The following is a 14,131-nucleotide window of genomic DNA, read 5'->3' on the forward strand; positions in this document are numbered from 1 at the left end:
CTTTACTAAATCATCACTGCACCAGCAAAAGCCAGTACTATTTTAGACTGGGTTTTGGTAAACAGTGTAAGAATTATGAAAGAGCTGATGAAAGAAAGAAAACTTGTCCTGAACTAATTATGGCTTGATTGAGATTAATTTAGACAGAGGAATAAAGACAGTTCTTGAACTAAGAATGGAAAAACAGGGCTAAGCAGCAGGCATGGCTGCATTGGAGAGGCTGGGAGAGCAGGGTAGAATGGGAATTCCCTGAAGTCAGGCTGACTCCAGTGAAAATGAAGAGCAAAAGATCCCTTCAGAAATAAGAAATCCAACAGAATGAACAAGGAGGTCTGCTGAGCAGAGAATCTGGGGCTGAAGATCAGTTTAATTGAGATTAAACTGCAGAAATCAAAGTATTCACAGATAAAACTCAGTGGATATTTGCAGTGGGGGGTGAAGGAAGTGCCACCTCGAATCTAGAAGTACTGATGGCAGGTCATGTGGCTGGAGAACAGCTACTGTGATATATCACAATGTCTGAAAAGGTGAACAAAGAGCTTAACAAGATTGGCTGATCTGGTTCTCCTCATGCTGACAGACCTTAGATCCACCTGCAAATCTCAACAGACTTACAGCTTTCGAAGTCTCCGGGTCGTTACTTCCACCCTCCCACCCCACTTCTCATAAAATAATGAAAAATGATGGTTGAATGGAGCTGAGGTGGCACTTGAGCCATCTCTGAAGGGATAGCATTCACTCCCTCTTAGGAGTCCAGGAGGAAACCAAGCAAACCTTTTTTGGAGGGGAAGAGCTCTCCAAAGGGGTTCATCAAAAAACATTGAGGTTTGAGTCAATCCTGCACTGCAGAAATCACCAGAAACAGACAGAAATGGTCCCCAAGGGCTCATGGGGCCATGATGTATGATACCAAAACCATTTTATTATGAACCCTATCAGCTGCACAGCACAGGCAAGAAGCACCACAACATTCCTTCTAGATGTCCACACCCTCCCCAGAGATGGAAACACACAGGTTCTCCTTTATCTGCTTCAAATTTAATTCCATTAAGCTGTTGAACACACAGTGCCTCCTCCATTCTCAACCCAAATTCATCCAACATCACTTCATTGCTGGAGGGAAAGGGATATCCTTTGTCACGAGCAGAGCTATTGCCCTCTGATGCTGAGAACGAATGCACTAAGTTTGTGCTTTGCTGTGGCTTTAGGAGTTGCACAGCTCTTATGTCCCACTTTCTGCACATCATTTTCATCTCCCTGGGCACTATCTTTCTATCTCAAGCCACTTCTCGGGCAGACAACCTGCAGGGATCTCCTGCAATCTCCGCAGCCTACTTCAGGGTCTGTCACAATGTCAGCAGCCCCAAAGTGCTTCCTTCCTGGAGCAGAGAGACAAGGACTTGGAAGAAGAACATCCTCATCTTTATAAGGTGACACTCCTGCCACTTTTCACTCATGCAGTCTCTGAGTGCATAACACACACACGCACACTGCAATATGCAAAGTGGAAAAATACTTTTCTACCAAGAACAGACCCACAAATTCATTATTTCTTCCAGCACTTCAACCCCTGAACATCACCTGCTTCTGTCAAACAACCAGAGCCTGCAGACATTTGTAAGTTAATATAAAATAAGCCAAATGTTTCCCAAAAAGCTCCCGTGGGTGCCTGGCTTTGAGCTTGTGTTAGAGCTACCGACTCACCCCACGAACCTTCCTCCTTACCCCCTCAGGGAAGACTAACACATGCAAGTCCCATAAACTTCCTGGCTTATGTGACAATTCTCGTGTTGCTTAAGTATAATGGACCATCAACTTCCCCCTGGGATAAATTTGCCCCAGCAATCTGTGTTTTAGTGCTCTACATCTTGAGGGAGTTGATAGCGTTTGGGATTTATTTTAATGGGAGTTGGTAGCTGTGATCAATTGTAGGAGCTCTATTTCCACGGAAATGGGTATTTAATAGATTTTTGAAAATGGTGGTTATTGACCCAATGGGCCTTAATGGCTTAAAACCCATCTGATTGTAGTATGTAAGAGTAAATGTATATGATTTTCAAATTAATACTGGAATAGGTAGTAAAAACCCTTTTAAATTGCAGGGACGTGGTCAATAGGGAGTTTCCATTTGCTTGTTTGGCCTTTCTATTTCTACCAGCGTGAATCACAGCCATCTCTTCCTCAAAGAGGCTTTCAATTTCCTCACAAGTGAGATCATCGTAAAACGTGCGACACATCTGAGCCCCATCAAGGTAGGAGGACATCTTTCATTAGGGGAGAGACAGGCTTTCAGAATAGCTGGCCTCTTGTGGTGGGAGAAGAGGACACGTGGAGCATCTCATCCTCCCTGGCCTCCAGCAAGAGATAAAAGTCGGATGTGCCTCTGAGACTCCTGGGGTTGAGCCCAACCTACGGACCCTCACTTGAGGGATCACTCCAAGTTCCACATAGAAAACTTGGTTCGTTTGGAGGTTAGCATGTCCCAAAAATTGAAATAGGAGTGAACTCTAAAGGAACTCCAAACCCACAAGGAGAGGCATGGATTTAAATTTTTTCCTCCCCAACAGCTCTCTGATATCTCCAAAGCCTCAGTAAAGGCTGCAGTCACTCCCCACCTTGTATTCATCCCTCCTGACTGCTGGAACACAGATGCTGAAATTTTTGTTTGCCTGAAACCAGTCTGTGGGTTCAGGCTTTGCAAAGAGCATCATGAACAAGAACAGGCTGCCTAGAGAGGCTGTGGAGTCTCCTTCTCTGGAAGTATTCAGAACCCCCCTGAACACCTGTGAGAACTCCTGTAGGGAATCTGCTTTAGCAGAGAGGTTGGAATTGAGGATTTATAGATGTCCCTTAAAACCCCTACAGTTCTGTGATTCTTTGAGATATCATCACTGCCAAGCCAGGGAGGGCCCAAGCCATACACCCAGCAACAGCATCAATGGAAAAACAGGCCTGACAACTGAAAAAGGGACATCAGCCCTCCTGCTCCCTCTTACCTTCTCTTTCATGAGCCCAATGAGAAAAGTTCTGAACAGCAACCCATTGGAAAGGAGGTAAACGTTGACAATCACTGCCACTTTCCAGCTCTCTAAGGTGGCTTCCAGTGCTATCCCTGAGGCAGTCCATAACTCATCCACCTCCAACCCTGACAGTACGTGTACTCTGAGAGTACACAAGGAAGGAGCAATGCCCACGGCCAAGTGTAGCTCTGTCTGGGTGTATGCTTGAGTGATAGGACCCTGCTGGGCTGGGGTCCTGTGTCCTGTGCTGACCCCCTACTTGCAGAAGGCATGAAGGATGCTTGCATGGTTGTGGTGACTTCTAGAGAACCACTCTCCTCCACCCAACATTTATGCTTGACCATCTGCAGACCTAGCAAACGAAAAAGCCCCTGCAGATCCACCAGGGCTGCACAAGGACTGATCCCTGGGAAGAAGTGCAGAGCTAGCATCATAGGACATCATCACTTCCAAACCCAGGGGAGTTAATGGGAAGAATGTGAGAGAAGCAGAGCAGAAAATCTCACATCTGAGATAGGTGAGTTTATGGGAAGTGTTGAATCACGGCCTGAACCACTGATGGAGCACCTGAGGTGAGCACTGAGTCAGCTGCAGGAGCACAGGTGAAGGCAATGCACTGTGTGAGCAGAAGGGGTGCAGTCTGGCTGCACCTCTCCCAGACCCCATTAAGGGCTGACCACCACTGGGGAAGGCTCTCTTGTTGGAGTCCTGGGTGAGCTTCAACCATCAGCAACAGGTGAGCCTTTCTTTAGTAACTGGTTGTCTGTATACCATCCAGATAAGCCACACAAAATATGCTATCCACTTCATTATTTTCAGTGGATATTATTCATTCTGGTTATTCACCCTACAGGTGAGGAAGGTAGGAGCACGACAGCAGCGTGGTGAGGCTGGGAGCCCAGCGTCTTTCCACGTGGCTCTGCTCCAAATCTTGGCACGGCAGTAGCACAGCTCCAGCACACTCCAGCATGCCTCAGAGAGCCTGGCTGTCCCCTGCTGCCTTATCCTGCTGTTGATGCTGGCTGCCGAGCCACCCGCGTTACACAGAACACGTGTGAAGGAGCACAGGAACATGTCTGCAGCCCCTTGTGGTTTCGCGAGGCAGAATTCAACAGTGGCAAGTTATTGTAGAGCAGGCTCCAAGCTAAACAAAGCCAGGTATGGTTCAGTTTCTGCCTGGGTTGTTTGTCCCTAGGAGAAATAGAAAACTTCCTGGGCCAGGGCTGAGTCTTGCAGCACTCTTTTCCTGTCTCGGTATAGATAAGCTCGGTCTTCATCTGAACCGCAGGAGATCTGTTGTAAATCAGCTCTCTCCTCATTTCTGCCTATGAATGAAGTAGCACTCCAGGTGCAGGGAGATGTCCCCAGGAGCATGAAGTGGGATAACACCAGTGGCTGCAAGGCTCCTGCTTCCCACCACCACTGTATGGGGAGCCAGCTAAGTATTCCTCATGGGGCAAACTGTGCAGATAGCAGTGCCAGGTCATGCCTTGTATTTAGTCAGGCCTGGACAGCTTCATTTCCTTCCATTAAATGCCTCTCTCACCCTACCAGGACCCAGGAGGCAGCACATTAGAGCCCCAGGACCATGCTGCTGCAGAGGCTGGCTAGGATTCCCGTGTCTCAGGTTGCCCATCTGGAGAGCTGGAATTACCCTTCCCCACAGCACAGACAGGTGGGGTATGCTTGAAAACACCACAGAAAGACAAATTCTGCTGTGTGGGAAAAGGACCTTTCTCAGGGCTGGCAGAAGTGGGCAAATTTGCTGAGCAAGGATGGAGTTGCCCATGGAAGGGCAAATGCTCTCAGTATTAGTCTGGAAGGAGATCAATACGGAGAAAGAGAGGAAAAGAAATCTGTTTGATCCCAACATCCTCCCTCTTAAATAAATAAATAAGGAGGGGAAAAATCAAGTCCCTAGCCCCCAAGTTATTTTTAGGTCCAGGCGATTGGGTGTCCCAGCCGGAGTGTGTGCAAGCCAGCATTCTAAAAATGCCTTTCTCAAAGGATGCGAGATCATTTATGGGGGGGGGAAGTTTCATAATGTAACAGTACTACATTAACCACAAAGAAGAAAAGCCCTGAGGCTGACGCTGCTCCCCTCCCTGGATCTCTCTGCCTCATGCTGTTTTGGTGGGCTTGGGCTGTGTCAGACCCATCTCTCTCCCCACATCGCCCTCTGCAAAGGGGCAATTTGATTTCCTATACAACGGTGTTGGCAGAGCCAAGGCAAACTAAAAATGGTATGCTTGTTTAACAGCTCCAGCATCCGCAGCGCAGCCTGCCAACCCAAACGTGCATCAATCATCTACAAGAGCCCATCAGCGTGGGGCTGATGGAGTCCCACCAGCACGCTGCCAAGCACCCTGCTGGGTCATTTCCTGGGATCTCAGCTGCACACGGATGGATGAGTAGGAACCCCAGGGAGTGGTGAAAAGCTGGAAACAGAGTGATTTCCACCCCCCCCTCCCCACTCCCATTCCCCAGCCCTCAGACACATGCTGTTCCTTCACAATTGTTGTCTGGATCTGATCAGTCCCCGGGATGGTGGTATTGCTGGAACAATAGCTCACATCTGGATGGGTTGTTTTCCCTGAAAGCGCCTGGGCTCCTACAGCTGCTGGGCAAAGACCGCTGCTCCCGCTCACACGCAGATCAGGTTGTCCTCCTGCTCAGCCCCAGCCATGCCAGGGCACCAGGCAGGTCCCTGGCAGTGCGTGTTGCCCTTCCTTTCCCTTTGCTAGCCTGAGCTGAAGGTATTTTTATCTCCTTCTCACAGCTTTGAGAGAACAAGTGCCTTGAAAGCCCTCTGGGATGCTCAACTCTTAGCCTGATGTATGGTGAAGTTTGGGAGATCTCTCTCTCTCCCAAGAGCCTGGAAGAGAGGCCAAACCAGAGACACCAGCACATCCAATTCCTGTATGAGACAAGGACGGACAATTGCATCCCATGGCAGGGAAGGAGCAGCTTTCACAGCAGACCGAGAAGAAGAAATAGGACTTGTAAGCAAACAAAACACATCTCACGGGGAAAGTGAAGGCAGCAGCTGCCCCCCAGCAGCACCTGAGGGTGACATGAGTGCAGATGCACTGCAAGGCTCGGGAAGTCACACCAACAAAGAGCAGAGCTCATCTTACTGCTGTCTCTCAGAGTTCATTGCTCCTCAGAAGACCACTCTCGGGTTTGTCTTTGGCATAATGCACTAGACCCAAAGGATGTACCTTATGTACCAAGTGTTGATGTACTTGGGCTGAGAGGGTCAAAAGCAAATCTGGGGTCATTGACTCAAACCAAGACTCAGGGTAAGCTCAGCCCCCTCCCCCCCCCCGCTGGATCTTCATCGCATTATGAACAAGCACTTCAGTGGACATCCTGTCCTCGGGATGCAACAACTTTACCAAGGTCAATCCCATCCATCTTTGCCAAGTTATGAAATTGTAATCAATGGGAAGAGCTCAGAGAGAGCGGGCTTTCCCGCAAGGAAAGGTTCAGCTTTTTTATGAGCTCAGTCCAACCTCACTCATGAAACTTTAAAGAACCCACCAAGGAATCCATCAGGCTCCAGCAAAAAGCCCTGTTAATTACCACACCTGCCCAGCCCCAGTGGGCCTACCAGCCTGCAGAAGTGTCCAGCAAGATCAGTACTGCTACCTTTGGAGTTCCCAAGTTGCCTATCTCATCACCATCGTGTTTACGGCCCCCAAACCTGAGCCCAGCACTTGTGGACTGCTTGCTATTCAGGCCCAGGTTTCCTGTATGAAGAAAGGGAGAGTTGCTGTGTGATTGTTCATCCTCGGGGCCTGTCCACAAGAGATTCTCGGTGAGGTTAATCTGGATTAGTGCTTGAAGAAACTGCTTGAACAGCGGGATGCTCCCCAACAGCCCTAACCCAATTAAGCCTCTCTCCTCCGGGGAGGCAGGCTGGCTAAGCTCGCATTAAAGCCCATCAAGTGTCCTGTTGATGAGAAAGACCCTAACATCACAGCTGTGGCCATCCCAGAGGAGGCAAAACTGAATTTACTACTCCTTCTGCTGGTACCCAGGCTGCCCTCCAGTTGCTCTTTTCACATGCGCTGTGTCACACACCAGCCTCACTGAGTAACTGCCCAAGGGGGGCCCACACTGAGTGTTAATTGCTGTTAATGAGCTGTTGCTGCTTTCCTTCCAAGAGCACCAATTACAACAGCCCTCGAGCCTTGTAAGAAGATGATGTCTGCAGCAAATGAACACAAATGTTACTCCAGGACCCTGGCATTACACTGCCAGCAGCTCCTGGAAAAGCAAGAGGAGCTGTGTGCAGGATGACAGCGGGCAGCTCTCCAGCCACGTCTGTGCCCTTGGTTCTTTGTGTGGTCAGTCATACCCTTGACTTGCTGTCCACATCTCCTGCTGTGGCCATGGAAGGGCTCAATACCACGGCCTGGCTCTGTGCACACCAACACTGCCACAGGTTCAGCACTGCTCCCTGCCCTGCAGCCCTGCCACACCCTTCTTTCTAAGCCTCATCTCCCTCTTGAGCTATCGATGTTAGGTGACCAAACATAGCTCTAGAAATGTACAGCGACCTCCACCAGCTGAGAAGCACTAGAGCTGCCTCTGCAGCTTGAATTTGCCTGTCTCAAAGGTGCAGCCATAGAGAGGTGAGGGCTATTCTAAGATGGTGAAAGCTTTTACACGTGCAGAAGGTCATGCGAGCCAAGGTAATGGGGCCCTTCACCAAAACAACGGCATCTGCCGACAGCACTAGTAAGAAATTGCCCAGCGTCTCGTGCTGACTTTCTCCTTTGGATTATTTTTGGCAGTCCTGAGAAGCGTTCACATCCAAACCACTGCTTAGAGAGCCTTGAAATGAAATACAGCAGAGCTGATTCACAATGCAAAAACCCCAAAGCTCCATTGTGCCACCTTGACCCGAAAGGAGATGTCCACAACTGGCAAGCGTGTTTCCCCCTGCACATATCCATCAAAGACAACGCAGTGCTGTCCCCTGCCACGGCTCTGGTCATGCTGAGAGCTCTTACCTCCAGGCACCTGGCTGCTGCCGTGCTGCCTTTCCTCAGTTTGTTAAGTTTTATTTTCTGTTATTCCTCCCATTTTGGCTTCCACACTAAAAATCCTCCTGCAAGTTCCCCAGCTGCCCCGCTCCTCATAAACACTCATTTAAGTATAATGCTTTATGGCCAAACGCCCGCTTGTGTACTTCAGGATTTATCCCCCAACCCATAGGAAGGTCACCAACCCAACGAGCTCACCTCACCTCTCTGCTTCCCAGACCCACACTACCAATCTCACACAAAACACACGGGTGCAAATTCAGGGTGCACCTACCACAACCACTGTGGTTTCAGCCAGGGAGCACAGGGCTTAGGAGCTCAGCAGCAGCAGGATCATAGAATCACAGAAGCTTGGGTTGGGTTGGGTTGGGTTGGGTTGGGTTGGGTTGGGTTGGGTTGGGTTGGGTTAGAAGGGACCTCAAAGATCATCAAGTTCCAACCCCCTTGCTGCAGACAGGGTTGTCAGCTGCTAGATCAAGTACTAGATCCCATTGCCCAGGGCCCCATGCAGTCTGCTCCCCCATATTTCCCAACCACCACACGCGATGGATTTCCCCTTCAGAGCTTTGCCTACAGTCCTGTTTTGTCTGTAGACCAATGAGGGCTGAGGAAAGAAAAATCATAAAGCTTTTGTTGTTTCCCTCGTGTTGCCATTTTCCCACAGAGGCAAGGTTTTTGTTTTGTTTTCCTTTGTGTGGTGGTTGTGTTTTTTGGGTGTCTTTTTTTTTTTTTTTTGCTTTTGTTTTGTTTTGTTTTCTTTCCCAACTTTCAGGGGAAAATCCTGACAAATGGAAGCCCTGATTCATACCAGCAAAAATTCAGCTTTTTTAAATGTAGGTGGAGCCTTTCTTGTCTGAGGATGAAAATATTTCTCTAGCGGCACACAGATGGTGAGGACTGAGCCTTGGCCGTGTCTCTGTTAAGTAGCAAAACCCCTTCTGATGGCCAAGTGGCAGTGGGTGGCCACCTTGAGCAGAACCACCCACCACACCAGTAATGGGGAACAAGAAGATGGGCACAGGCAAGGTAGTGATGGTGGCCTCCACCAGATTTCATCCCAGGGTGGGAAAACGTCTGGGGGTCACATCTAGTGCCATGGCTGTGGGGAAAGCACTGAGAGAAGGGCTCCTCATCCTTCCCCTGTGCTTCCTCAGATGGTGAGAAAAACTCAGGAATGGATGAATTGAATGTTGCTCTCCCTTGGGAAGAAGGGCAACGTATGCAGAGCCCCCAGCTGCAGCAACCCCATGCCCTAGCACCATGCACAGACACTCCATGAACATTTGTAGGGCATTTTGCAACCACAGTACCCACAACATCCTCAACACTCACAAGCTCGCAGCCTGGCCCTCACATACCTGTAAGGCGAGTCGGGGTCGAAGCAGGTCCTGGTAACATCAGTAGCCCGTGGGTCGCAGCAGTCGCCGTCGTCGAAGTCATCCAACATGTTGTTGCACTCCATGTGGCAAACGCCATCGCGGCGCTTCCAGGAGAAGCAGCGCCCAGGCCGGCGGCAGTCCCCGCCGTCGTAGCCGGTCAGCGGATGCTCACACTCGGGGTCGCAGCGCTCGTTGCCCACCTTACTGGGCTCGCAGCCCAGCAGAACGGCGCGACGGCGCAGGGACGAGTTGCGCACCTCCAGCAGGCTGAGCTGCCAGGAGATGTTGTAGGGGCGGAAGGCCTCGCTCAGAGCCCGGTGCTGCCGCCACACCTGCTCGCGGCTCACCGTCGGCCGCCCGCCGCTGTCCTCGGCCAGGCTGACCACGCGGTACCGCACCGCCTTGGCCCCACGTAGTGGCCAGTGCCGGTTATAGTGGGAGACCAGCTCCACGTTGTCGCACGCCGTCTGTCCGCAGGCTGGAGGACCAAATGGATGGAGGACGGGGGGCACGGCGGGGGGCAGCACCCTGCGCCGGGGGAGCGAGGCTTCGCGGAACGGCACCCACTGCTGCTCCAAGGTGTCCAAGCCGGTGGCCAGCACTGGAGAGCCTCCAGACACCCCCTCAAGGAAGGATCGCTGGAGCTGAGCTTGGGGCAGCACGTCCCGCCACAGGGCCAGCCCGGCTACGTGTCCCCGAAAAGCATGAGCGTCCCCCCAGGCGTCCCCTCCCAGCAGGAGGGTGCGGCAGGAGGCCATGAAGGCGCTGTGCAGGGGCCCCCCCTGCCCATCAGTGCGGCCCACCCTCACCCCGTCCACATAGAGTGACATCCAGCGCCCATCGTAGCTGGCGGTCAGGTGGGTCCAAGTGTCTGGTTGGTAACGGTGGGACCCCGTCACCTCGGTGGCGGCGGACGCTCGGTCTGTGCGCAGGGAGAAGAAGAAGCGGGCGTCCTGCTTGCCGCCAAGGCGCAAGGCACGGATGCCCAGTGCCCAGCCCTTATTGCTGGCCGTGTGTGAGCAGTTGTCGAAGACGCCTGCAGAGGGGATGGGGTTGGAGAGAAAAGGGGGAGGTGGTGAGGAGTGGAGAGCAATGCTGCCTTGCGAGTGTCCTCATGGCATGCCACTGCCTCCCTCCCTGAGATGACTGAGATGACAGGAACATGACTGCAGGCTGAGGTGAGACACCGAGCTTTCAAGAATTACAGTAAGGCAATCCAAAGCAAAACATCCTGGGTTCCTAAGTCTCTAAGGTATATCAATCTTCCATGACCCAGGTTTCCCTCACCCAGCAGTTAATGACCACAGGTGGCTGGATGCACATGAAACTGCCATGCCTCCAGAACAGCCAGCAGCCAGTGGCTGCTACCACTACTGGGACATTCATAGGATCACCATCTGGGGACAGCAAGCTCGCCATCCCTTTTGAGCCCCATCTGTGGCACCTTGCCATGGGGACAAGGCTGGCCACCATTTCTCACTGCATTTTGACACAGGCAGTTGACAAGTTGAGTTTTCCTCAAAGCGAGTGCCAAGCACTGGAAGAGACCATTCCTTGGGCACGAGGATGAGCTGCTTTGCTTTAAAAAGTCTTGACTCCATCCTGAACCTTTCTCCAGCCACCAGTGAGGGGTTGAGATTTGAATCATCATGAAAATCCAACAACCTCAAGCTCCTTAAGCCCCGTATGTTGCCATTCCACACCAGCACAAGGTTTCATAAGGAAATCTTTCATAAGGTATCTCTGCCAGCCCCCATAAAGCAGCAGCGAGCTTCACAAAAGTCATGTCCCCCTGCACTTCCCTCTGTAGTTCACTTTGTGACAATCTAGGATGCCCAAAATTTGGTTAAATGCAAGAAGAAGAGCAAACAGCACTGAGGTGGGGCAGACTCATGGGGACAGTGGGACCCAGCATCCTTGCAAGCACGTCCTGGGAGTGCCCTACAAGTTCACCAAAAGGGGAAGAGACGTTGCAGAGGAAACACAAGCCTTGGCACCCACAAGTACAACTTGGCATCTAATCTGTATGGAAAACATAACCTGGTTTGTGACTTGTGCCCATGATTAGAGTGATAATGCCAGATTTAAAACATGAGTTGTTGGCAACACCACAAAAACATGAAGGGAGGCAGCCCTGCTTTAGCACCAGTATGCGAAGAGCTGGCCACAAAACTGCCCTCCAAAGCACTGGGGCGTAAAGTTGGGGCAGTAGAGACAGACAAGGAACAAATAACCCTTATGGTTTGACTGCCAGAGGAGCGGTGAAAGGAGAAGCGCACTGCCTCGTAAGGACCACGAGGAGCATCCTTTCCCCCCGGGCTCCTCCCTGAGCACCGAGCGCCCGACGCTCGGTCCCATCCCATCCCAGCCCCGTCCCCATCCCTGTCCCCATCACCACGGCCCCGCGTTGCCAGCTGCAGGGCGCGGGTGGGAAGCGGCGGGTGACTCAGCCAGCCGGAGGTGCGTGGGGCTGACTCAAAGCCTGGAGCGGGGGATCGTGCCAGTGCCAGTGGTCGCTGTGTAATGACGGGCCCACCCTCCGCTAGGGAAAATTAAACAACAACAAAAGAGGGAAAACTAGCTGGGGAAAGTAACGCAGAGCACCTGCAGGGCTGAACTCCAGGGGCAGACAGCTGGGCGATGGGTGGGTGAGGGGTACTGGTTCAGTTTCCCGCTGTGCAACCCATCCCCGCTCCTCTTCTGCATCCCAGGGAGAAAAGTGTAAGCGCGGCGCCCGGCGGTAAGCGAAGCAAAGGGGTTCGGTGGAGGGCTGGGGAGTGGAGAGGCACAGGTTGCCCGGAGAGGCTGTGGTGCCCCGTGCCGTCAGACAGCCAAAGTCAGGCTGTTCGGGGCTCTGAGCACATGATGGAGCCGTGGGTGTCCCCGCTCAGCGCAGGGGAGTTGGACCAAATGGTTTTTAAAGGTCCCTTCCGACTCCAACTATTCTCATTCTGTGATTCTCAGCGCAGCTCTCCATCACCAGCCCCTGGCTCCGGGGGAGCCGTGGGTTAACCCTCCCGTGCCACGTCTCTCCCCATGGAGAGAAGCCCCCTTCGGCAGCCACGCGAAGAGGGGACCCCGGGGTATGCAGAGCCCGGGGGGCATCGCGCAGTCCGTTCGCGAGGTGCGGCTGCCACCGTGCGGCCGCCGCTCCCGGGGCTCCGCGGCCCCGGGGGGTTCCACCGGGAGCTCTGCGCCCCAAACCCGAAGGGACGAGGGGCCGGAAAACACATCTCCTCTCCCGGCGAGTTCCCGAGACGTGGGGAGAGCGAGATTTGGGATGTCGGTGGGACAGGGCGGGTGCCGTCACCTGCCGCAGGTGAGCAGCGCCGGACCTCGCCTCTTTCTCCTTGACCCCCCCTCCCCCTTCTCCTCCCGGTCTCAACAGCGCATCCCTTCCGCCGCACCACGTCGGGCTTTACCTGCGATGACAGCAGGGTTGCTCTGTCCTCCCTCCGCTTTCACCCAAAGCTCCAGGGTGAAGCGCTCCCTCGGGATGTGGGGCAGCTCCTCCGGCCGCGCCGCCAGCGTCTCCCGTCCGCCGGAGAAGTACAGGGCGGGGAACGGCCGGCCCCGGTGGGGGCTCGGCACCCGCACCGCCCGGCCCCGCAGCCTGCCCTCCGCCTCTCCCCGCGGCTCCTCGCCTCCTTCCCCGGCGGCCCTCGGCCTCCGACCCCTCGGCTTCCCGGAGTCCGTGGGGGCTGATGCTCCGAGCCCCCCCTGCGCAGCTCGGCCCGGGTACAGTCCGTAAGGGTGGTGCGGGGGGGCCACGCGGCGGCTCGGAGCCTCCAGTCCGCACGGCTGCTGGGGAGCGGGGGGTCGGGGGTCCCCGCGGGTCAGGCTGAGAGCAGCCAGCAGGAGCGCGACCAGGGGAGCCCCGCGGCTCGGCATGGCCCAGGGGGGACGGGGGCTCGGGGGACGGCGGCCTCGAGGCTGCGGGAGGCTCAGGGGGGCGGCGGGCGGCAGTCGGGGCAGCGCCGGAGCATCCTCCCCCGATGCCGCTGCCCCCAACTTTTTCCCCGGCGCCGCTCTCCTCCCCTCTGCGGGCCCGGGAGGAGTAGGAGGAGGAGGGAGAAGAGGAGGAGGAGGAGGAGGTGGGGGAGGAAGAGGGCACGGCCGCGGGGACCCCTCTGGCTGCTGCGGGGCCGGAGCTCTCTGCCCGCCGACACCGGGAAGGAGGGAGCCGGGCGCTGCCTGCGGGAGCGGGAGATGCGCCCTTATCTAGAAAGCCCCGAGGCGCTCGGCTCCCCCCGCTGGGGAGGGGTTGAGGGGGGGGGGAAGGGGGGGGGGGGGGCTGCCTTATTTAAAGATGATTATGTCCAATCTAATAAACCCTGAGTGGAGCATCGCTCTCCCCTCCCTCCCTCCGCCTTCCCGGGCTCTGCACCCCGCCGGGACCTGCTCCCTGGCTCGGCTCGGCTCGGCTCGGCTCGGCTCGGGGCTGGGAGAGGATCAGGGGATGAGAGCGGAGCCGCGGCCGCACCTGCGGACCCAGCTCAGACTATCCCGGCCGCCTGCCCAGCTCGCTTCTCTCCGCACATCGCCGAGCAGCCCGGCGTGCTTTTTTCCTTTTCCTCTCTCTGTTTCTTTCTTTCTCTGTTTCTTTCCTTCTTTCTTTCTTCTTTTTACTTTCTCTATTTGTTTTATTCTTTCACAGGTGAGCCGAGCCCATGATTCG

At 54.0% G+C, this 14,131-nt stretch overlaps 1 protein-coding gene across 1 annotated transcript in view; it reads right to left on the bottom strand.

Moving 5' to 3' along the window:
- Nucleotides 1-13,344, bottom strand: part of PAPPA2 (pappalysin 2) — a 72,727-nt gene extending 59,383 nt beyond the window's left edge. Inside the window, exons 1-2 of the mRNA XM_065745219.1 lie at nucleotides 12,876-13,344; nucleotides 9,433-10,489 (exon numbers count right to left, since the gene is read on the bottom strand). Of these exons, the coding sequence (XP_065601291.1) occupies nucleotides 9,433-10,489; nucleotides 12,876-13,344 (1,526 nt within the window). The remainder of the gene's footprint in view (nucleotides 1-9,432; nucleotides 10,490-12,875) is intronic.
- Between the last annotated feature and the right edge of the window lie 787 nt (nucleotides 13,345-14,131).

The sequence above is a fragment of the Cyrtonyx montezumae genome, unplaced genomic scaffold (assembly GCF_038088225.1).
Source record: "Cyrtonyx montezumae isolate F1298 unplaced genomic scaffold, pur_monq_1.0 scaffold_1, whole genome shotgun sequence".
Taxonomy (NCBI): Eukaryota; Metazoa; Chordata; class Aves; order Galliformes; family Odontophoridae; genus Cyrtonyx; species Cyrtonyx montezumae.